General features: G+C 32.9%; 2 protein-coding genes across 2 annotated transcripts; one reads left to right on the forward strand and one right to left on the reverse strand.

Moving 5' to 3' along the window:
- The first annotated feature begins 6,049 nt into the window (after positions 1 to 6,049).
- On the forward strand, positions 6,050 to 6,895 carry LOC107956739 (ethylene-responsive transcription factor ERF096). The gene has a single exon (XM_016892286.2). The coding sequence runs from the start codon at positions 6,207 to 6,209 to the stop codon at positions 6,657 to 6,659; it is 453 nt and encodes a 150-aa protein (XP_016747775.1). The 5' UTR covers positions 6,050 to 6,206; the 3' UTR covers positions 6,660 to 6,895.
- A 241-nt stretch (positions 6,896 to 7,136) lies between these two features.
- LOC107956738 (ethylene-responsive transcription factor ERF098) lies at positions 7,137 to 7,796 on the reverse strand. The gene has a single exon (XM_016892285.2). The coding sequence runs from the start codon at positions 7,643 to 7,645 to the stop codon at positions 7,238 to 7,240; it is 408 nt and encodes a 135-aa protein (XP_016747774.1). The 5' UTR covers positions 7,646 to 7,796; the 3' UTR covers positions 7,137 to 7,237.
- Positions 7,797 to 25,707: the final 17,911 nt, after the last annotated feature.

The following is a 25,707-nucleotide window of genomic DNA, read 5'->3' on the forward strand; positions in this document are numbered from 1 at the left end:
ATAAAGCACCTTATGGTTAAACTTGACTCTCAGGGAGAGGGTCTCATTGTTCGTGGGAGACAAGATCGGAATGCTAATGATGATCGTGGAAAGACATAGGAACGGAATCCTCGCAATAAATCTAAGGGTAGATTGAAGTCTTCAAATAGAGGTAAAACTTGTAACTTCTGTAGGAAGAAATGGCACATTAAATCTGAGTGCTATAAGCTACAAAACAAGATTAAAAAGGAGGCTGCGAATCGAAAGGGAAAACAACCAGAAAATTTAGGTGAAGCTGATGTTGTAGAAGACTACAGGGATGGTGAACTTCTAGTCGCTTCTGACAATAATTCTAAAGTAAGCGAGGAGTGGATACTTGATTCAGGCTGCACCTTCCACATGAGTCCCAATCGGGATTGGTTTACAACTTACAAAATAGTCTCTGAAGGTGTTGTTTTGATGAGAAATAATGATTCATGTAATATCGCAGGTGTTGGAACAATTAAAGTTAAGATGTTTGATGGAGTTGTCAGAACACTTAGTGACATACGACATGTTCCAAAATTGAAAAGAAATTTAATTTCGTTGAGTACTCTTGATTCAAAAGGGTATAGATACATAGCTGAAAGTGGGGTTTTAAAGATTTCCAAAGGTTCCCTTGTTGTGATGAAAGGACAGAGAAAGACTGCCAAGTTATTTGTTTTGTAGGGTTCTACTGTTACTGGTGATGTAGTTTTTGCTTCCTTTTTCTTGTTAGATGATGATATTACTAAAATTTTGCATATGGGCCTAGGGCATATGAGTGAGAATGGCATGGCAGAATTATGCAAAAGAGGATTTCTTAATGGGCAAGGAATTTGCAAACTGAATTTCTGTGAGCACTGTGTTCTTGGGAAGAAAAAGAGAGTTCGACTAACCAAAGGAATCCATAACACAAAGGGAACGTTGGAGTATATTCATTCTGATCTATGGGGGCCATCTAGAGTGCCTTCGAGAGGTGGAGCTAATTATATGCTAACCTTTATTGATGAATTTTCCAGAAAAGTTTAGGCGTTCTTCTTGAAGCAAAAAAGCGATGTTTTTCCCGTATTTAAGTCTTGAAAAATTATGATTGAGAAACAGACAGGAAAACAAATAAAATACCTCCGCACAGACAATGGCTTAGAATTCTGTTCTAATAAATTTAATAGATTGTGCAAGTCAAAAGGGATCGTGAGACACTTGACAGTTCGCCATACTCCACAGCAAAATGGCATTGCAGAATGAATGAATGAATAGAACGATCATGGAGAAGGTTCGATGAATGTTGTCAAATGCCAACTTACCAAAGTCGTTTTGGGCCAAAGCAGCCTCTACTGCATGTTTTTTGATCAACCGATCCCCATCCGTTGCCATTGAGAAAAAGACTCCACAACAGGTATGGTCTGGTAATCCTGCTAATTATTCTGATTTAAAAATTTTTGGGTGTCCTGCGCATGCTCATGTTGATAACGGAAAATTGGAACCGATATCCATTAAATGTGTTTTTCTTGGTTATAAACCTGGTGTAAAAGGGTATAAGTTATGAATGTTGTTTATGATGAAACTGTTATGCTACCTAACTTATCTCTTAAAGACTCTTCCAATAAAGAAAATCAAAAGCAGGTGGAGCATCAGATTAATACAGAGTCGACTCCTCAAGCTAGTATAAAAATTGAAAATAGAGTTGCTTCTTCACAGCAATACTTTATCACCAAAAACAGAACTAGAAGAGAAATTACACCTCCAAAGAAGTATGCTGAGGCTGATTTAGTTGCTTATGCTTTAAATGTGGCTGAAGATATAGATGCGGATCAAGAGCCATCAAATTATTCTAAGGCAGTTAGTTGTGAAGACTTAGAAAAATATATGTTTGCTATGCAAGAGGAGATGGAATCACTCCACAAAAACAAAACATGGGATCTTGTGAAACTTCCTAAAGGTAAGAAGACTATTCGTTGTAAATGGGTGTTTAAAAAAAGAAGGGACTCTAGGAGTTGAAGAACCCAAATATAAGGCAAGGCTTGTTGCAAAGGGTTACAGTCAAATTCTAATAGTGGACTTCACAAATGTGTTCTCCCTAGTTGTTAAACATAGTTCGATTCAAGCTTTGCTTGGCATTGTGGCCATGCATGATTTGGAGCTTGAGCAGTTAGATGTAAAAACTACATTTTTGTATGGAGAACTTTAGGAGGATATTTACATGCAACAACCAAAGGGTTTTACAGTCTCAGAAAAAAAAACTATGTTTGCTTGCTGAAAAAGTCCCTTTATGGTTTGAAACAACCACCAAGACAGTGGTACAAGAGGTTTGATTCCTTTATGACTTCTCATGATTTCAAAAGAAGTAGTTTTGACAATTGTGTTTACTTTAAGAAAAACAATGATGGTTCTTTTATGTATCTACTTCTTTATGTTGATGACATGTTGATATCAGCAAAAGATAAATGAGAGATAGGAAAGGTCAAAGCCCAACTAAGTGAAGAATTTGAGATGAAAGATTTGGGACCAACAAATAAGATACTTGGTATAGAGATTCTCAGAGATAGAAAAGCAAGTAAATTGTACCTAAGTCAGAAGGGGTACATTAAGAAAGTTCTTTGCAAGTTCAATATGCAGAGTGCTAAACCTGTTAGTACTGCTTTAGCATCCCATTTTAGACTTTTATCGACTTTGTCTCCACAATCAGATGATGAGATTGAGTACATGTCACATGTTCCATACTCTAGTGCAGTGGGATCTCTCATGTATGCTATGGTTTGTTCACGTCCAGATTTATCATATGCAGTTAGTGCAGTTAGTAGATATATGACGAATCCTGGTAAAGAACATTGGAAAATAGTTCAGTGGATTTTAAGATACTTACGAGGTACTACTGATGTTGGCTTACAGTTTGGAAGAACTAGAGATGGAGTCATTAGGTATATTGATGCTGATTTTGCTGGAGACCTTGATAGAAGAAGATCTTTCACAGGTTATATCTTTACAATCGGAGGTTGTGCAATCAGTTGGAAAGCCACTTTGCAAACTACAGTCGCTTTGTCTACCACTGAAGCTGAGTACATGGCGATTACTTAGGCTTGAAAAGAATCTATTTGGTTGAAGGGACTCTTTAGTGAACTCAATGAAGACCTTCAAATCAGCACAGTATTTTGTGACAGTCAGAGTGCCATCTTTCTTACAAAAGATCAAATGTTTCATGAGAGAACAAAACACATTGATGTTCGGTATCATTTTGTTCATGATATTATTGTTTGTGGTGATATAGTTGTTAGCAAAATTAGTACTCATGAAAATCCTGCAGATATGATGACTAAGTCACTTCCTATAACCAAGTTTGAGCATTGCTTAGACTTGGTTGGTGTTCATTGTTGAAGTTAAACCCTTAAGGGGTTTTGTGGAAGAAGTGGAGAACTTGTTTGTTGAGAGTTCGCGATGAAGAACTTGTTCATTGAGAATTCGTGTCAAGGTGGAGATTGTTAGAATTAAGTGACCCGAATCCTTATTTAAACAAAATACAGTGTTAAAATAAAATAACAAAAGAATCCATATAGAATTACACTTCTTTTATTTTATTTTAGAATAAGGTTTTTTAAACCTTATTAAACTCCATCTATTTTATATTGATTAGAATAAGGTGTTTCAGTCTTACTAGAATATGGCTTTATAAGCCTATAAATAGACATAGTCTATTTCTCTTGTAATTATTCAAATTCGACATAGTGAATTTTCTTCTCCTCTACCCGTGGTTTTTTCCCGAAAGGGTTTCTGTGTAAAAATTTGTGTGTTCTTTATTTTATTTATTTTATTTTATTTTATTTTCACATCTTTTATCATCAAATTGTCATTATCGGACAATAAGAAATAAGTGCCAATATGCGAAATAGGTATGGACCTACCATCACTAATAACAACTTTACCTGTGTTGTTATAAGGCTAACTATGAATAAGGCGAGCAGCATCATTTGTCATATGAGCAGTGGCACCACTATCTGGATAGCAAACAGGATCACCAATAGTGTAAGGAATAGCTACTATAGATGAAATATGTGACTGAGCCGAATGACTGGTAGGAATAGTGGATGGAAAAGAAGGCATAATTGGAGTAGAGTAAGAAAGAGCACTATGAACCGGATTAGTAGCACAACTAAATGATTGATGAGACTGTGACCAACAAAAGAATGATGAGCTGTTATATCTTGAGAAGAGTAGGCTGAATAAGACCCATGGGACGAGGCTATACTATCATCATCCTCATATCGATAGAAACATTGACGAGCAACTTGTCCAAGTTTACCACAGATCTGGCATTTTGGTTGCGAACCTCCAAATCGACCACAACCACGACCTTCGTTATACCTCATTGCAAGTTGTGCAGTATTAAATGAAGATGAGACAGACCCAAGATATGACAATATAGAAGAACCAGAAGAAAGATTATGAGTAGCAAGATTTGCAGTAACCATTAGCTATGCTAGGTGAGCATTTTGACGAGCTTCAGCATCTAGCAAGGTAGTTGTGATCCCTTGTAAGTCAAATGGCATCGGACCCGTGATAATAATAAAAGCAATATGATCATACTCTAACGGTAACCCATTCAGAATAACTGACTTCTACTCTTCCAAAAGCACTTGTTGTCCACAACCAGCCAAACAGTCATAGGGATGTTTGATTCCAGCAAGGTAATCAGACATATTCATATCATTCTTGCGAAAATTATGAAGAAGCAAACGATACCTCATCACCTTTGTAGTAGACTGATGACCAAATATCCGATTCAAGGTTGACCAGAGTTGAGCAACAGAAGAAGAATCCCTAATCAACTAGTTATGCAAAGCTGGACCAACGATAGACAACAACCACACAGAAATAGCAGCATCCTGTTGCTCATATTGGATGAATTCTGGATTCTCCATCGGAGAACCATTCTCATCAGAAACCATAGATGAAGGAACAAGAACAGTACCATCAAGAAAGTAGTGAAGACGGTGAGTCTTAATGACAAGCAACACATGTTGCTTCCAAGCAAGAAAATTACAATCATCAACGAGTGTAACAACCTTTTGAGAAGCAAAGGCAAGGGGGTTGAACGACTTACTAACGGTGAAAGTGACAGACTCCATCACAAGCGAGAACCAACAGTAAAAGTAGTTACAAGAGCTCTAATACCATAACAAAAAAGCAAAGAATTCATAAATAGAAAGAAATCAACTAATTCAACTAAATTAGTTACTCAATCTGCTAATAAGTCTATGTGGACAAAAAAATCTATCATTTAATGCCACATGAAACTCATTAATTCCTTCATATTTCATCTTGTCATGTTAGTTATTTTCAAATTGAAATACTATAAAGATTCAATATTTATTAATTAAAATATATAGATTAAAATTGTAAAATAGGATAAAGTACAAGGACCATGTCCAAAATTATACCTACCCTTCTACTAAGTAGGTGGAGGTTGATCGGTCGAAATCATAAAAACCTTGTTGAGTGTTCAATTCTGTTACTCTTTGATTCCGTTATACTTCAATTATTTTCCTTCATCATTATCAGGTGACATAAGGGATCGATAGCATAAACATGGTGATCAAACACGTTGATGCAATCAAATTACTTCAGCCCCCTCTACGAAAGTCTGAGATAAGCCATCTGATCGCACTATGAAAATGGACCTTGAAGGAGAAATTTAATTAAGATATTAACCAGATTCAGCATATCTTTTTATTTATATTTTATCTTATTAATTATTAGTTCTTCCCCATTTAATTAATCTAACCATAACTAAGAATACTGCAACCAAGATGACGAGTAATTCAGCTACGTAATGGGATAACATCACTGCTAGCATCACTTATGCTACGCAAAGGCAGAACGAAAGAAAAAATATATTTGTTTAATCTCCTAAGGAATAATTAATTGTAGCGTGTCCATTGTGACATCACCGTCTGCTTCAATATGTTAGCATCACCCAGGGCGAAAAAAATAATGAATTGAAAAAGAAAAATAAAGATTAAACATTTGCAGACAATTTGCTATAATATACGTTAAAATCTGTATCTGACCCGAAGGATTTTGGCATCTTTAATAGGATGATTGTTGACTTATTCTGGATGTTCCTATTAGTTTATCTGGGTGGCCAATTGTGAGCGTTTGCAACTGAGTATAAATGTGGAACTGAATTTGATGCTCTGTTTCAAGTTCAAACGATGCCAATGGAACAAAATAAGATGAAGAAAGCAGGAGTGGCGGAGTCCAGCGTTCGATATAGAGGTGTGAGGAGGCGGCCTTGGGGGAAATACGCAGCTGAGATTCGGGACTCGACGAGGCAAGGAGGACCTCGGCTGTGGCTGGGAACTTTTGATACAGCAGAGGAGGCTGCTCGAGCTTATGACAGAGCTGCTTTCTCTATGAGGGGTCACTCCGCTATTCTCAACTTCCGAGATGAACATATCATTTCATCCACCACAGTAAACTCTCCCCCCAGCGCTACCCCTTCATCATCATCATCATCTTCTTCATCATCTGCTTCTGCTGCTTCTTCTTCTTCGTATTTCTTTGAACATGTGAAAAGCAAGAAAGATGATGAAAGAATAGTGCTGGAATTGGAGTGCCTGGACGATAAATTGTTAGAGGAGCTTCTTGATTTTGAGAATAAATGAAACCAAGAACGATTGAAGCATATTTAGTATCTTCTTCAACAGCAAAACAACATTTTTTTTTTTTGTAGATATGACTTGCTTTTAGTTACATATTAAGTCAAGGGTCCATATGGAAACTCCGAGTTGATTTTAGGCTGATTTGGGTGAGTTTTAGTTATCTACTTTATTATTCGTTTTTGTTTTGGTCAAACAGAAATATCCTTCAATTGAATTATATTGACTGTCTAATGTTGATGCACTCACTGTCATCATTATGTATCAACTCTGGTCTTTTTATGCTCCAATCATTTGATTATTATTACTTTATCCACAGCACGTGATTTTGACCTTTGAGAGCCGCCACAACTTACTCTATGAGCTTCAAATAGTCTCTGTTTCATTAAAAGATGTAAAATATAAGGTTCCTCTCGATGAAGTTTTCAATACAATTGCAATTTCGATACAAAGATTTTAAAAAGAATGAAAAATCAGAAACGATTAATTGAAATTTCCCTAGTTTATAATATAAAAGAAACATAGAAATTATTTCCATGGTTAACTAATTCAATCCAACAACATTAGAAACTCGATTTTATAATTTATAGGCGATGCCTGTCATCTTGGGTTTCAAGAAGATCCTCCAACAACTTGTCATCCAGGTACTCAAACTCAATGACTTCATTTGCTCCGCCTCTTTGGGGATTCCCTCTGCCAGCTGAGTAAGTAGATGAAGAAACTGAAGATGGTAGAAAACTTGGGTTCTGATATTGGTACTCATTCGGGAAGTTGAGTATAGCTGTGTGACCCCGAAAAGCAAAAGCAGCCCTATCATATGCCCTTGCCGCCTCTTCAGCAGTCTCAAAAGTTCCCAGCCACAGCCGTGCTCCATTCCTCGTTGGATCACGTATCTCCGCCGCGAACTTCCCCCATGGCCTCCTGCGAGTTCCCCTGTATCGAACCTCCCCATTATTGGTCCCTCTCTTCTTCCCTTCTTGGGATGCTTCCATTATTTTGAATCGACTTCCGGCAAAAAGGAATGTTTGGAATAATGGAATTGGATAATAGTTATATATGGCAGGAATTATGGTGATTCAAAAGAATTAGTGTTAATGGGCCGCATGACCACAAGCTTCGGTCATTCCTGACGGTTGGAATATGTTGATTTTCTTCATTTGCTACGAAACTTCCTTGGATGTACAGAAGAACAAAAGTTCGATTTGTGCCATGTTATTTTTACGATCTAATGAAAACTACATCTGGATCTGATAATAAAGTAACATTTCCTTTCTCTTTGTTTTCTTTGCACGTTAGCAATTACCAAATGTTTGACAAAGTTTAGTGGATGGGATCAAAATATTGGCAGGGTGCATGCATGAGGATTTGGCGGCTCTATGGTGGTGAGCCTTCTAATTTCAGTCCCACCCTTTTCCAAATAGCTGCCCTTCTTTAGTTTTTTTTTTTAATATATTCCACAAGTTATTTTTTTAGAATATGCAATTAGGTGTATCTTATTATCTATTTTCAGACATATATCTCATATCACAAATTGCATTAAGTATGGATTCAAACAATCACAAATTAAATATAGAACAAAAAATGATTTATTACATTCAGAAGCAAAGTAATTCTCTCTCAATAAAAATAAGTAGAATTGTGATTCTTAATATGATCCTATTTTATCTCATGGTAACCATTACATATTCTTTCGTGAAAAGTAAATTACTACCAAATAGTAATAAAGTCATTTATCTCAAAGATAAGCAATTCGTGACCACGTTTACTTTTCATCTATCATATTATGCCGATTAGAAGATATCATTTATCCATTAGTAAAACTATGAATTTCACTATTGTAAATGATGTTTCAAACTGCAGAAGTCATATACCCAATGCACCAGCTTCCAATTCATTGTCTATCAAAATATACAAATTATGCATACATAATTCCTCATCCACTCAAGATTAAGGTATGCCACACTATAATTGATTTTTTTAAGTTATGCTAATTTTATTTATGTAAAATAGAGTTATTAATTGAATAGAACTCTAAGTATCTTAATTACCACTTAATTAGTATTAGAGCTATATATCAAAAAAAATTGAACTTTAGCTTTATAAATAGCATCTAGTAGTTCGGCATATTCAATCAAGTAGAGTTTAAAAAAAATAATGGTAAAAGAATGAAGATTCTTAGCAATAATAAGCTAGAATTAAATAAAAATGGATCGTTAAAGCAATGGTTTTTCGTAGAGGCAAATATTGAATCATATTCGAACAACAATGACATCGAAGAGAGATAAAATATTATTTTAATTGTTGATGAGGTAATATAATATTATGATATTATCTTTAAAATTTTTTTGATAAGTGGTTTATACTATGTGAGGCAAAAGATCTTAAATTTGTTTTTTTTTTACGTTTTATGGATTTATTTTGAAAAGCAATTTAAATTTAACAATTATTTTTTAATCCCTATTATTAAATGTGATCATTAATTTAGTGTAAATATCTTTTGTAATTATTATTTTTATATAATTCCAAATCTGTGAATGATTTTAATAGTTTCATGTACTAAATTTATTTGTATTTTAATTATTTTTAAAACAATATCTTATTCTCTCAATTATTTTTTTTCAAAATTAATTGATGATTAATATAAAATAAATTAATCTTCATTTAACTTAAAATTATAATAATTAAAAATATGTAAAATTACGTAGGACGCTAATTATTAATAAAAATATGAAACAATCAAAATTGAACACTTGGTAATAAAAATTTTATAATTTCTTTATATAGATATACCCCTTGTCACGTGTAGCGAAATATAAAGCGCAAAAACAACAAAATAGATAGTGAACTCAGCTTAACACATAACCCAATCCTGGCCTATTACTTGTAGCAAACGAATCTTTGGAGTCTGAAAAGACTAATTTAATCAGATTAACATCATTTCCCTTTTTAACTTATTTTATGCCTTTCTTTTTTCTTTTTTTATGAGTATTTTAAAACTTTCAGCATCCAACTTAACACCCATTTTCTTGAATAGTTTTCGACTAAAAAAAGGATAAACACAATTATTTCAATTATAATTATTTATTTATTTATTTAAGTTATAAGTATATGACGGTACAAAATAATTTATTACAAACATTGAATTAAATAAACATCTCAACAAATTAACTAAAGAAGATATTAATTTAACTCAAACCTAATTCACTAATACATGTCCCATAGAGGTGAATCTCTCACAATGGACGAATCTCTAACTGAACAAAGTTAGCAAACATCATATCATGGTATAGTGATGAACTTCACACTGAATATATATAGAATGCATATAGGGATTCAGACTCATTAATTACCTAGTTATTCTAAAGAGTCATATTTTAAGATATTACATCACCATCACTATAAGGAAACTAAGTAAGACCTCATTGTCAGCAGGCTCTAGACATGCGGATACCTTGGCCTATTAGTATATAAGCTCATGACAGCAACTAAAGAAGAAAGATCTTATTCTTCATTCTTTCTTTTCCAAAACCCAATCATCAAAATACCCTACCAAACTTCAGTAGCTCTTCACCTTAACCTAAGGTGAACCACCACCCAAACAACTTTTTTCTTCCCCATGTTAATCTTACTAGTTAATAGGTTTTTACTTGATGAGACTTAAATTTGAGATCTCAAAATTCCTAATATCTCAACCAACCTTACCATTAAGCCAAATTGTCATTTGCATTTTTTTTAAAATTTCATTAAGATCTTAAAAATCTCAAGACCTCAATCTTACCATTTAATCAAATCATCATTTGCATTTTTTTTTAAAAAAAATTCATTGATTACTATATACTTCCATTTGGGGCGAAGAAAATAAGATTATAACAAGGGTGGATTTAAGGGATAGATAAAGACATTATTCTCACTAGTTCAAATGGTTAAATACTAATTTTAGTCCTTCTTGAAGAACTTTAACCACTTGATCATTTGGGTTGGTGGCCCATTCTAAACACTTTTAATATAAAATTTATGTCTTGTCCCCTAAGAACCTTTAATTTTATTTGGCTTTCTAGTATAAAATTCTTGACTTCACCTTTCATAAAAATATATAAAATTAATACAGTCAAGGATTGTCTCTCACTCAAACTAACTTAAATCTCTTGACTTAACTCCTTATCTATTTTGCAACATTAAGATTGCCATTTAAGCTATTTATTTTGAAAACAAATTATGAAATTATTTATGGGCATAAAAAGCCTTATAATAAAACTTCTTGTATTTTAAAATAAAATTTCAATCATTTTGCAATTGACTTGATGTTTAATTAACTTATGACACCAACTCAAACAAGAACTATATAAGTATTATTATAAATACAACATTTAAATTGAATATCAATTCTAAGGCATTAAATATACGTATTTTTCAACAAATTTTTATCATAAATACAACATTTAAATTGAATTTTTATCATAAATATGATCTTTTGTTGAAATTCAAAATCATTACAAGGCCTAAACAAAACACCAAAAATAAAGGAGAGCATAATTGAAAATCAAAATACCAAAAATCCATAAATACCATGTTGTGGATGGAAAAGTTCATGGACTGCAATGGGGAGAGTGTCATTTACTCAATAACATGTAACATCGGGATCTTGGTTAGATTAGATGACAAGTGAAGTTAGTAATGAAGAAGAAAAAAGGGTTGATGTTACCTATGTGTGGGATGTGACCTAAGGGCTTAGAGCTAGGAATTGCTTTGTGGACTTCTCAAACTCTTCTAACTCCTCAGGGGAAAGAAACTCCTAAGTGAGTTGAAGAAGAAAAAGAAGAGGTAGAGACTTAAGGATCAATGTTTAGGTTCCAAGGGGGCAGAGAGAGGACTTTACAAACTCTTCAAACCCCTTCAACTCCTTACTGGGAGGATCAACGAATCTTGCAGTATTTAAAGGAGCTAGGTGCTGAAACTACATGAGAGATGAGTAAGGCATGCTTCGTTGGCTCCTCTAACTTCTTAATGGAAGTATTGACTAATCTTGTAGTATTTGAGGGAGAGAAACCTTGAAGGTGTAAAAGAGATGAGTAGGGCATCCTACACAAACTCCCAGTGGATGATGGGTCTAGGGTTAGGTGTTGAAAGGCCTTGGGGCATGGAAAGGCCTTGTCTTTGGGTTATGAACAACTTACTATTGTCAATGACTCATTAAATTTGTAATGCCCCCGTACCCAAGACCATCGCCGAAGTCGAGCACGAAGTGTTACTAAACTTAATTCATCAATTAAACAACTTAAACAACTTATTACCAACCATGCATGACAACCAAGCATATCACATCACCAATATCAAACATAACATAAATAACTAGATTTATAAGTCAGAATCATTAGCTCACTAAAGACCAATATATTTGGCCAAATTATAATAACACATGTTATAAAATTAGGTCCCTATACATGCCACTCACTTGATAATTCTAGCATATGTGTTTATACTGTCAAGGTGTTGGCTTGATAGTATGATGCTGCCTCGACGGTCTCCAACCCTAAGCTAACCTGACAACACTAAAAGAAATAGAAAGGAGGGGGTAAGCTTTATGCTTAGTAAGCTCACATGAAATAATAATAAGCAATTTACTAACATGCTTCCCACAATAAAACTAACTCATTTGTACATTTACACATGTTCTGGTTAAGTTGTTTTCTTGAGTAACAGTCACTAAATTATTTATATTTAGAGATACGGAACTCCAAATTAAGATCCGTAAATTTTTCCAAAAACTAGACTCATATATATTTTCACCATAAAATTTTCATAATTTTTGGTCCATCCAATAAGTATAGTTTATTATTCAAAATCTCCCCTGTTTCGCTGTTTAACAGCTTCGACCTTTCTTCACTAAAATTTATTTATCTCATAGTACAAAACTTGGATGATGTTCTCGTTTGTTTTTATTAAAATTAGACTCATCCAAGATTCTAGGTATATAAATTATACCCCAAAATTATTTTTATATAATTTTTAACAATTTTTCCAAGTCAGAACAGGGGATCTCGAATTCATTCAGACACTGTCTCACAAGAATTCAAATATCACATAATATGGAACTCTTTTGCTTCCCATGTTTCTTTTATGTGAAAATAGACTCAATAAAATTTAATTACATATTTTATTTGAAATTTAATTCAACTTCCACAATTTTTGGTAAATTCTCAAATTCATGCACTGCTGCTGTCCAACACTGTTTTACTACTAAAGTTCACTTTTGCACAATTTCACTTAATCCATTCTATTTTACCGAGGTTCGCTCAAATATCGAGCATATTGCTCATAAATTTAAATAAACATATACTTGCACTTGTTCATCACATAATCACTTTCACATTTATTTTCACTTAATCGATTTCCCGTTGAACTCATTGAAATAATAACAAATACACAATTGCCTGCACATTTTCTCATTTCCACACTTGTAGCCGAAGCTATCTGGTACGCATAGTAGCCTGCACTTAGTACTACACATGCGACCAATTATCCGGTACACGTAGTAGCCTGCACTTAGTACTACACACGTGACCTAACCATCTGATACACGTAGTAGCCTGCACTTAGTACTACACACGTGATCGAAGTTATCAGGTACGAATAGTAGCCTGCACTTAGTACTACACATGCGACCAACAATCTAGTACACGTAGTAGCCTTCACTTAGTACTACATACGTGACCTCACAATAGCTCATTTGTATCGTTTCTATTCGGAAGGTTCAATCGGGAAATTCCTCACTTTTCAACATTTTATTAAATTGTCCGTAATCAATTTAAATTCATAATTTACATCAAATAACCGTTTGATAGGCAGCCACATTTCATATGATATCAAAATATATTAACATAAAAAGAATCGATAGATTATTTATATACGAACTTACTTGAAGTGTCGATCTCACTATCCATAGTACCAATTGTCCATTCATAGTATAATAAGATACAACTCAAATAGCAAATCAGCTTTTAAGAATTTACATAACATGTGTCACATATTTCATATATCACTTGTCATGTATCATCATTTTCTTGCATTCAATGTAACATTCTTTCATGTCATATTTCCACATCATAAACACCACTCCATCAACTTTTCCAATATATTAAATCATACAATATATGCAATAATAGTAAGAAATATAATTCAAACATAACATTGCATTATTATTATCATACGAACTTACCTCGATACAAAGTATTAGCAATCGAGCCTATTCCTTGTAAACTTTGTTTTTCCCTCGATCACGACTTAAATCTCGTTTCTCTTGATCTATAATACCAAATTAATTTATTTAATACATACATTCATCAAAACAGCCTTTAATACGAACTTTGGAAAAATTACCATTTTGCCCCTAAACTTTTGCATAATTACACTTTTGCCCCTAGGCTCGGGAATTAAACTTCATCCCTTATTCTTATGTTTTATGACATGCTGATCATTTTTCCCTTCTATGACAACATCAAATTCTCACTCTAACATGCACTTATGACTATTAGGTATTTTTACCGATTAAGCCCTTTTACTCGTTTTCACTTAAAATCGAGTAGCACAAGTTGTCTAACATAATTTAAAACCTCATATTCTATCATAAAACACAAAAATACACAAATTTCACCTATGGGTATTTTTCCAAATACGAACCCTAGGTTGAATTATTGCTAGCATAAGCTTAATCAAGTTACCAGGATTCCAAAAATGTAAAGAACTTGAAAAACGGGGCTAGAATGGACTTACTATTGAGCTTGGAAAGCTTGAAAACCCTAGCCATGGCTTCCCCCATGCTAATTTTGGCCTCCATATGGAGAAGATGACCATTTTGTGTTATTTTTCCCATTTTATTTCATTTAATATACAAATGACCAAAATGCCCTTACTACTAAACTTTTAAAAAATTCCATCCATGTCCAATTTTTGTCCACAACTTCAAAATGGTCTAATTACCATTTAAGGACCTTTGATTTAAAAACTCATAACAATTAAACACTTCTAACATGTAAAACTCAACTTTTGCAGTTTTTACAATTTAGTCCTTTTGACAAAATTGAGTGCCCAAACGTCGAAATTTTTGAACGAAATTTTCACGAAATCATTCCGTGAAATCGTATACCATAAAAAATAATAAAAATGAAAATTTCCTCGTCGAATTTGTGGTCCCGAAACCACTGTTCCGACTAAGCCCAAAATCAGGATGTTACAAAATTCCTCTTAGGGTGCGAGGAACTTGTGGCTATGGTTTTGAGGTTACCTAGGCATGCAATTTTGAAGAAATAAAAGGCTTGATTTATGGTTTCTGTGTGGTTATAAGGGCTTACGGGCTCTTCAGCCCCTTTCTTTGATGTTTGATAAGGAAACTATGGTTAGTGTGTGTTGAAAGTTTTACCTTGAAGACACACTCCAACACTCAAGGCATATACTTGAAAAAATTAAAAAATATTATAGAAAGATAATAAAAAAGAGAAACCTTGTGATTAGGTGACTTATAGGATGATTACAAATGGAAACTTGAGTGTTAGGTACCATGTAACAACCCGTTTTTAGTCAAATCGAAACAGTAGTTTTGGGACCACAAATTTAAGGTAAAAATATTTATTTTATTATTAATTTTAAGGTATCTATCATGAATATATGATTGTTTGAAAGTTTCGTTTAGAAATTTTATCGTTTGAATGCTTAATTCAATAAAAAGGACTAAATCGTGTAAAGTGTAAAAGTGGAGTTCTATTAGCTAAAAGTGTTTAATAGCTATAAACCTTAAATTTAAGGTCCTTATGTTGCAATTATACCATTAATAGAATGAGTGGACATATATGGACATATATTAAGGTATTTTAAATGATTTTATATAAGGTTAATATAGTAATTCATTAAATAAAGGTCAAATAATTAAAACAAAAGACAAAATTTTTCATTCATCTTTCTTTCAACCGAAATTAAGAAAGAAAAGAAGTCATGGATGAGCTTTGAAGGTTCGGCTAATGCATGCTTCAATTGTAAGTGATTTTTGACTCAGTTTTTAGTGATTTTTATGTTTTTGAGTTCATTATAGCTCAATCTATCTAGCCCGTACCTTCGATTTCAAAATTGTTAACATTTTTGAGAGTTTTCATTGATGTATATATGTGTTGTATGATGATTTATGATGAATTGTAAATGTTTGATGATAGATATACAAGTTTAGTTAAGTGATTTTTAGTGAAAATGAAAAAGAGGGATTAAACTGAGAAATGTGTAAAGTTAGTGGTTAAAATGTGAAATAAATGAAAAATATGGGCTTCTAGGGGAATAATAGTAATTTGGCTAACATGGGTATATTTGGAATTTCATTAATTTGTGATTTTATGAAATAAGGACTAAATTGTTAAAATGTGAAATATTAGGGGAAAAAGTGTAAATGTGTTTTAAAGTGTGTTTTGGACTAAATTGAATGAATAGATGATTAAATGAGTTAATTTTGAATATATTTATATCAAGAAAGGAGAAATATAGACTTGGATCGGAGAAAAGATAAAGTACTTGATTAATCGATAATTTCATTGTTTATACATTTGAGGTAAGTTCGTATGTTATAATTTCATTTCAAATGTATTCTTTATGCTTTGATAGAACATAAATTGTGATTATGTGACTACGAATAAGTTTGGAAATGATTCGATTATAATTCGACAGTTGGAACCCCAATTGAACCTTAGGAATAGTTTAGGATACTAGTGACATGTCATTAGGGGATACAATAAGTTTAAGTTGACTTCGGGCCATGATATAGCATTTTGGTTGTGAGATAAACCGGTTTGGCTTCGGGCCATGCATATTAACTGATTTGGCTTCGGGCCATGATATTAGTATTTCGAAGATAAGTTACCTTGATTTGGCTACGGGCCATGATATAGGTACTAATCATGTGAAACCCTTGAGTATCCGACTTCTATTCTGAATGGTTCAATAGGTAAATGAAAAACGGGAATGTGCATGAGATTAGTACGAGATTGTACAAGTATGTGCATAAACCATATTAGCTTTGAATCAAAGAAATGGTGAAGAAAGTATATAGTTTAGTGAATGAGTTATTGAAAGGTTTGTTAGTTGATGTGAATTCCTATATTTATGATCAATGGTTGAATTATGTGTTAGGATTATATCGAATTTATGTCATACGAGCTTACTAAGCTTTATAGCTTACTTCGTTTATTTTTCTATGTTTTATAGTGAATTCAAAGCTAGCTCAGATTCGAGGATCGTTGGAGACATCATCACATTATCCACCTATCTCTCGGTACCTATGAACTTGGTATTTTAAGTATATGGCATATATAGGGACTTTGGTCATTTTGGTTATGTTTTGGTAATGACTTTGGCCAAATGAATTGGCTTGTAAATGTACATGTTTTGGTCTGTATATATAATCATATGAATTGGCTTAGGATGGTGAATTTGATAATGTGTGTGCAAATGACTTTTTTTTTTGAGTTGGTAAATGACCTATATTGTGTGATTGAAGTTGGATTTATGATGCTTGTTGTGAATAGGTAAATTGAATGTCAATAGATGATGATTTGTGAATTGGTATGCTTTTGAAATTAGACTAAATAATGCATATTTGAGTTTAGTTACATTGATGTTAAAGTAATTGGTATTTGGTATGTTTTGAATGAGTAAAACATGAGTTTATAAGCATGTTGGTTGTTAGTATTGGAAATGGTATATTTTAGTCTTAGTTGTGGTTGATTTGGATGCCCATATATGCTATGAATTTGTACCATTTGGCTTGTGTGGGTACATTCAAGATTGGGGTGACAAAATGGCTTGGTAAATAGCCTATTTTTGTCCACATGGGCAGAGACACAGGCGTGTGTCTCAGCCGTGTGTGACATACGGTTAAGTACACGGCCGTGTGTCCCCTGGTGTTGAATTTGAAAACAAGTCAGTATGCTCCACATGGCCTCACACACTGACGCGTGATTTGGCTGTATGGCATAAGTCAGTATACCCTACAAGTTTGGCACGGCCTAGCACACAGCCTAACACACGGGTGTGTGTGGCATTTTTTAGAGCACACAAACTAGCCACACGGGTGTGTGTGGCACTTTTTAGGGCACACAGACTAGCCACACGGGCGTGTGTGTTGGCCGTGTGACCCAAGTCAGAGAGTTACACGGGCTGGGACACAGCCATGTGCTCCATTTCAAATGTCTACACAGCCTGTGACATGGGCATGTTTAGTGGTTGTGTGAGACACATAGACTGGGTACACGGGAGTGTGTCCCCTGTTTTGAGAAAAAATTTTAAAATTTCGTGAAAGTTTCTTAAGTTATCGGTTTAGTCCCGAACCATTCCCAAGGCATGTTTAGGGCCTTGTAGGCTCGTATTAGGGACAAATTGATTGAGATTGAATGATGAATGTTTGAATTGAGAAAATGTTTACTAAATGGCTGTTTAATTGTTTTATAAGTTAGGCAATGCTCCGTAGCCCTATTCTGGCGTTGAATACGGGTGAGGGGTGTTACATGCCATGCTCTCATTGGAGATTTAGAAGGCATGGCATTGGTGCAAAAGATGCTCTTTAAGTCTTAAATTAAAGGATCTTTACCCCTAACATGGGTCTTCTTCACCACAATAGACTTCTCCTATTGATCTTTCGACCATCTTTTGGGCTATTAATATTTTATTCCTTAATATTGACTCCCTTTTTAGTTTAGAAATGTGTAAATATTCCTGAATATTATGGTATTTCTCTTTATTTCCTAAGGTAAGGTAGCGTGTTTTTCCTTTGAAGGTAATGTAAGAGACTAGCTTGTTTCTTTCACTAAGGGAAACAACTATTCTTATTGAATTTTTACTTGTCACGAGGTCCCTTGTTATGTTAATTTGTCTATCTTTGGACTCCATTGAATCAATGTACGTTGCTTTCTAAAAAAGGTGATTATTGTCATGTAAGGGACTCATTGTCCTTAATGTCCTTTTTGTGTGATCATTTTGTCAGTTGTCTTAACGTTTCTTTTGGCACAAAACTACAAAATGGATACTTTTGACATAGGTTCTCCTTAAAGGAAAACATAGTGTGATGATTTTTCGTATCATTCATGAATTACTTCTTATATGTCTTCCTAAGTTTCCTAGTATGAGGTCATGATGCCTTCGTAGCTTCCTCGAAATGCCAATAAAGGTTCCTTTGTAACGACTCGATAGACAAGGATGTCGGAAAGTATATTCTCGAGACTCCATTTCTCGTAAATATTTTAAATAGATATTTAGAAAGTTAGTTGTGTAGTTAATTAGGTTTCGGTTAAGCGAATTTATTTGAATTAAAAGTAATTAGGTATAAGGACTAAATCACATTTGAATTAAAAGTTGAATTATAGATTAAAAATTAATTAAAGGGCCAATGTAGTAATTATCCCTATATATAGGTATAGTGGACAATATATGTTATAAAAATATGTTATAATATTAAGAAATTTTAATTATTAAGTTAAATGTATATATATTATATAATAATTAGTATAATAAAACAAAATAGGTATTAAAATAAAGAATAAAGAAAAAGAAATAGAAAGACATGCAAAATTAAGAAAGAAAAAGAGGAAGAAAGAAGAAAAGAGAGACACACGACCTAAGGGCTTCAAACTTTCAAATTTCAATTGGTAGTCAATTTAATTCCTTTTCTTGTAATTTTTATATATTTGAAATCCTGGTGTTAAGTACTACCAGACCCATGTCAAAAATTTAGTAGTTATTAAGATTTTAAATGTTGTTAATGTTGAATAGTTTTAGTATTAAAGATTAAATTATAGATTTTTAAGCTAGAATTGAAAAAGGATTAAATTGTAGAATAAATTATAAATTTTGAGTAATAAGGACTAAATTGTGAAAATTTTGAAATTTAGGGGTTTAAGTAAAAATAGGGAGTTCATTTATTTAAAGTGAAATTTGTATGAAAATATAGAATTAAATGTAAAGAATAAAAATTAGTCTCAGTTTAAGGACTAAATTGGAATTTAGGAAAATATTGAGTAAAAATTGAAGTATTCAATATGAAATTGTATTGTGTTGTATTGATAAATTTTAATTGTTTTAATTTCGTAGCTAATGTCGTACCGGAATCCTCGACTAAAAAGGGGAAGGATAAATCGATGTCAAATAGCTCAGAATTCATGTTTTGTATTTCTATAATCTGAACCTAGTTGTTAATTATTGTAATTCGATTTAATGCATATGGTAAGTGTTTGAGGTGAGTATTTGACATTTTGATAGTTGATTGAAATGGATTGAATTGGTATATAAATTATGAATGTATTGATTATTGAATTGAAAAGAATATATGTGCTAATATGAAAGTTGGATATTTATTATTATAGATTGAATTGAATTCATATGTATATGTGATTAAATGAAAATTTTATATTGGATATTGGTTGTTTTTGAAATGTGAAATTAAACCCTATTAACTGTATTGGGCTGAGTCGGATATAGATGGCATGCCATAAGATAGGAAGAGTAGTTCATGGATTTCTTCGATTTCGAGTCGATGAGGCACTGGGTGCCAATTTGCTTCGGTTTAACCGATGAAACACTAGATGTCAATGTATATAGCGCTGGGCGCAGTTATTACTCCGGATTTATCCGATAAGGCACTGGGTGCCAAATTGATATGTTGGTTGGATCCTTGTATCCGTCCGAGTCTGAGTTATGTTAATAGGGGTAATTAAATAAAACAATTATATAATTTATATTGGATGATATTGTATGTGAATTGAAAATGGGATAGAGATTTGAAACATTAAAATGAGATATGTTGTGACTAAATGAGATACATGAGTTATGTACTCATGAATTGAGTATTGAATGGCTAATGCCAATGTATAAACAATTGTGGTTTGATATGTGAATAGCTATTTATTTAGCAATTGTGGGAATTGGGACATTGTTAATCAAATAAAAGATGTTAGCATTTGCAATTTGAGTGTAGTACGAAATGATTTTGAAATGATGTACTAATATGTATGGATTCAAAATGTTGACATATGATAGTTGTGATCTTAGTCATTAATATGTGTTTATATTTCAATTGTGCATTTTGTATTCTCTTATCTTTAAATGTTCGGATTATAGAAATATCACTAAGTTTTACTCAATGTACAGTATTATTTTTCGTGCGCAGGTCAGGTACTTCTCTTTTGATCGCCGATTTAGCATCTAGCAACAATCCCGAACTCAAATGTGGTGATGTTTATCTTTTATGTCGGCATGTACCTAGGATGTCTAGATGATAGTTATTTTGTGGATGGATTGTAAATGAGGTTATAAGTGTAATGTTGGTTTGATATATATATATAAACATGTGCTTGTGTTTGAATCCATAGTATGGTACGGCCGTGTGAACCCTACAGTTAAAATTTTTTCTAACTTCTCCTAAAATTTTCAAATGCTCTCGATTTTGTCCCAAATCATTTCTAAATGATTTTAAGCCCTCAAAAGATTTAATAAGGGATTCTATGCATGTTAATGATAAATGATATTATGATTTTTTTGGAAATGTTTGAAAATGAATGATTTAAATTATGATTACTCAATAATACTCTGAAACCCTATTCCGATGACGAATACGGGTTAGAGGTGTTATATCCTTGGTTACAACATTTCTTTCCATTGTTTTCCATCATCTCCTCTACCTTCATTTTATCTTTGTAGATCTTGGTACGTGACTATGTGAGAGTGTGAACTCCTCATTGCTAAGTTCACATGTATTTCTTTTGAAGGGATTCTGTAAACTCCATGAATTCTTAAGATTCCTTTGGGTCTTTTGTGTCTTTAAGGAGAATGAAACATTTTTTCATTTTGGTGTATTAATTGGAGGCCAATATGGCAAATGAACCTCCAAGAATCACAATATAAGAGATGTCATCATGCAGAGTGGGGTTTATAACAACCCGATTTTCAATTATGCCGAAAAAGGCAGTTTCAGAACTCCATTTTTGTAAATCAGGTTCGTACATATTCATATTTAATATTTAGAAAGTTAGTATAAAAGTATAGTAAAGTTTGGTCCAGTAATTTTGTTGAATTAATTTTTAATTTAGGTGTAAGGACTAAATTCTAAAAGTCTAATCGCGATAGATTTTTAATTAGCTAAAGGTTCAAAATGGTAAATAAACCATTTTGTTACATCAAATAGTAGATGATGATGTTAAATTCCACTAATTTTGATTAATTATGATTAAGTTTTAATTAATTAAAGTTTAATTAAGTAATTAAAGATTTAATTAACGTATATAAGATAAATTTTAATGGGCTTTTCCCATCTTCTTCATTTTACCTAACCGACCATGCTTTGAAAACCTAAGAAAAATCAATTTTGAAGCTCAAGCTATTTAGTCCCTAATTGGTAAGTATTTTTAGCCATTTTCTTGTAATTTTTATGTTTTTGAGGTCATGAGAGCTTGATTTAGCTATCTCATATACCAATTTACAAAACTGCTAAAGTTTTTGAAAGTTTTCATTGTTGTTTAAGTTTTCATTGTTGTTTTCTTGAAGATTTTGGTGTTAAATTGATAGATTTTAAGCTTTGATTATGAAAAATGACATTGTAAAGTTTAATTGTTAGTTTTGCATATTGGGACTAAAATGAATAAAATGTAAAATTATTGTAAAATTTAGATATAAATAGAAATTAAAGGGTTCCTAAGGGATGTAACTGAATTCAGTTTTCAAATCAAGGGTCAAAATTGAAAGATATAGTTATTTCAATTTTAGGGACTAGATTGAATAAAATATAAAAATTTAGGGTTATCAAAAAATAAGATTGTATAGCTTCATTTAATGTCAGGGAATATCGAATAAATGTTTGGTATTGATGAATTGAATGGAATAATTGTATAAATCAAGAATTAGATCAAATCAGAGATAATCGAAGAAAAGCTAAAATTACCGATTAGTCCTTGAATACTCAACTTGTTTTCTATTTTGATTAGGAAGTTCATGTGGTATTTATTTATATAGGTTGTTGTGTATTTGGTTTACAATTATATATGTTTTTGGATGTGAATTGGTTTAAAAAGGCTAGAATTGGACTGAATTGTAAAGAAATGTTTATACATACAGAAGATGCCCATATGAACTTAGTAAAGGTTAGGATATGATTGACATGCCAATAGGGTTCTATGTGCACTTGTACGGGATTGATTATAGATATTACCGAGTTCCAACATTTGTTGCAGACTCACATGTACATGTGACACAAGTTTAGCTCAGACGAGTAACCTGATGTCGTTTTAAAGGTTTAGCCCAGACAGGTATCTTGACATGTTTATATTCAACTTGGACAAGCAACTAGTGTGGTGTAAATACCTATATTTCTGAGGCCATTTACTAGAGTTGATCGGGTGAAAAAATTATATAAAACGAGAAATTGATATGGAATGAAGCAAACTTGATGTACAAATGGATAAAAGTTGAATTAAGTATGAATAATACATCAAAGTAATGAATTTGATATGTATGTGACTGAATCATTCCTTGATTGGTTGTTGGATTCCATCAGCCTTTTCTTAACTACAAAAAAAAATCCTCAAGAAAAATGTCGATGGAGACCAAATGTGAAATGTAACAAATGTGGTGGGCAAGCACATGGAAAGGATTTGTAGAATCAGTAGAAGGAGGAGGAAACTAGCATAGTGGCTAACCAATACCAAGAGGAGAATTTGTTTGTTGCAACATGTTTTACAAGTAGAAGCACTTTTAGGAGTTTGGCTGGTGGATGGTGGTTGTACAAACCACGTGACAAATGATCAAGATCTTTTCAAGAAACTTGATAAAACAACTATGTCCAAAGTCAGAATTGGAAATGGTCAGTATATGCCAATAGAAGGAAAATGAACAATAGCCATAGAAAGCCAAACATGTTTAAAGCTCATTTCTAATGTTTTATTTATGCCTAAAATAGATAAAATTTGTTAAGTGTTGGACAACTAATTGAGAAGGGGTTCAAAGTCTTTTTTTGAAACCAAATATTGCTTAATTAGAGATGTTGAAGGCAAAGAGGTGTTCAACATAAAACTGAAAGGCAAAATTTTTGCCTTGAATATAATAGAAGATGAGCAAGTTGTCTTTTCACAACAAGAGAGCGATACAATGCTTTGACACAAACAACTTAAGCATTTCCATCATAATTTTTTGCTCTATGTACAAAAAAAAAACCCAGATTGTTTTTGGGCTTCTTGACTTAGAAGAAGAGTTTATTCTATGTATGGTATGCTAATATAAGAAGCAAACAAGACTCCCTTTCCCAAAAGAATCAACTTGTAAAGCAACAAAAAGATTACAGTTGGTCCATATAGATGTTAGTGGACCTAAAAAGACATCATCCTTGAAAGGGAGTAAGTACTACATCGCCTTTATTAATGATTTTACAAGATTTTGTTGGATTTATATCATTGCTTACAAATATAAAGTTGCTGATGTATTCTGAAGATATAAGGCTTTAGTTGAAAACCAAAGTGAATGCAAGATACAACAGAATAGAATACACATTTGAAGAATTTAACAAATTCTGTGAAGATGTAGGCATTGGCCATCACCTCACTGCACCGTACACTCCACAAATAATAGGGTCATAGAGAAAAAAAAACGATATTGGAAATGACAAGATGCATTTTACATAAGAAGGGGTTGCTAAAGAATTTCTAGGCTAAAGCGGCAAATACAACAATATATCTGCTAAATAGATTGCCAACAAAAGCATTAAAGAAGCAAACACCATTTGAAGTTTGATTTGATTATAAATTGTTGCTAATGAGTTTAAAGACTTTTGGTTGTTTGTGTTTTTCTTATGTACCTCAGATGAAAAGATACATGTTGGATAAAAAGTCAGAACCAGAGGTCTTTATTAGATATAGCACACTTTGAAAACTTATAGGATCTACTTGCCACATACTAATAAAATTGTTGTAAACATACATGTAAAGTTTTTAGAAAAAAAGAAGTGGGTTAGGATGAGTTGTGTCAAAAGTATTTTGATGAAGACATTGATGATTTCCCAGTTAGCGGCATAAGGACACTTCACTACATGAAAATAGGGCTTTAGCGGCGTTTTTTTTTCTTTTAGCGGCGTTTTTAAGCGCCGCTAATACTGGGAAAGCGCCGCAAAAAATGTCGCTATATGTAACGTCGCTAAAATTAGCGGCGTTTGTTTGAAAAAAACGCCGCTAAAGATCATGACTTTTAGGGCGCTTTTTTAAAAAACGTCGCTAAAGATCGGGACCTTTAGCGGCGCTTTTATAAAAAACGCCGCTAATTTGCCCAGTTTTGCAATATGTATTTTTGCACCTATATCCAACCCTCCTGCAAGAAATTCAACCAAAAACAGCAAATATACCATGAAATCCAACCAAAACCCGCAAATTTAAATAATACAAAATTATACGAAAAATATATTATATAAATTGTAAATGAATATTCAAAATATTCTTACAATAATGTTAAAAGTTACAAGAAAACAAATGTCTAAGATGAAGGATTTTGAAATTGTTGGAACATAGTCATCATAGACTGAAGCTGTAGCTGGAGTTCATTGTATTTTCTGTTCTGCTCCGCCTCCCTCGCTGCTGCCTCCGCCTCCCGCGCTGCTGCCTCCGCTCTAAGTTGAGAAATTTGCTCATCTGTGCTAGCTTGTATCTGAACTATCTGATCTTTTAGCCTCTGAACTTTAGCTTGACTTTGACTCCCCGAAGGCATGTATTGGTGCAAGGTGGATCCAAAATATTGGGTCGGGTTAACACCAGATCCTTGAAATCTAACCCGACCATACCTTTTAGGACCCAAAACTTCATTAATAATTCTGTTATCAATATCCTCAAAATTAACAGAACTATCAGTCGAAGTAGTCGCTTCATACTCTGCCTTCTTATCTTTTAGTTTCTCCTAATAAATCAGTCAAAGAGTTAGAAACGAAATATACAATAAAAAGGAATACAACATAACATTATTTAAATTAAACTAATAAAAACGACGAATTAAAACATTATAA

The sequence above is a fragment of the Gossypium hirsutum genome, chromosome A07 (assembly GCF_007990345.1).
Source record: "Gossypium hirsutum isolate 1008001.06 chromosome A07, Gossypium_hirsutum_v2.1, whole genome shotgun sequence".
NCBI classification, from domain to species: domain Eukaryota; kingdom Viridiplantae; phylum Streptophyta; class Magnoliopsida; order Malvales; family Malvaceae; genus Gossypium; species Gossypium hirsutum.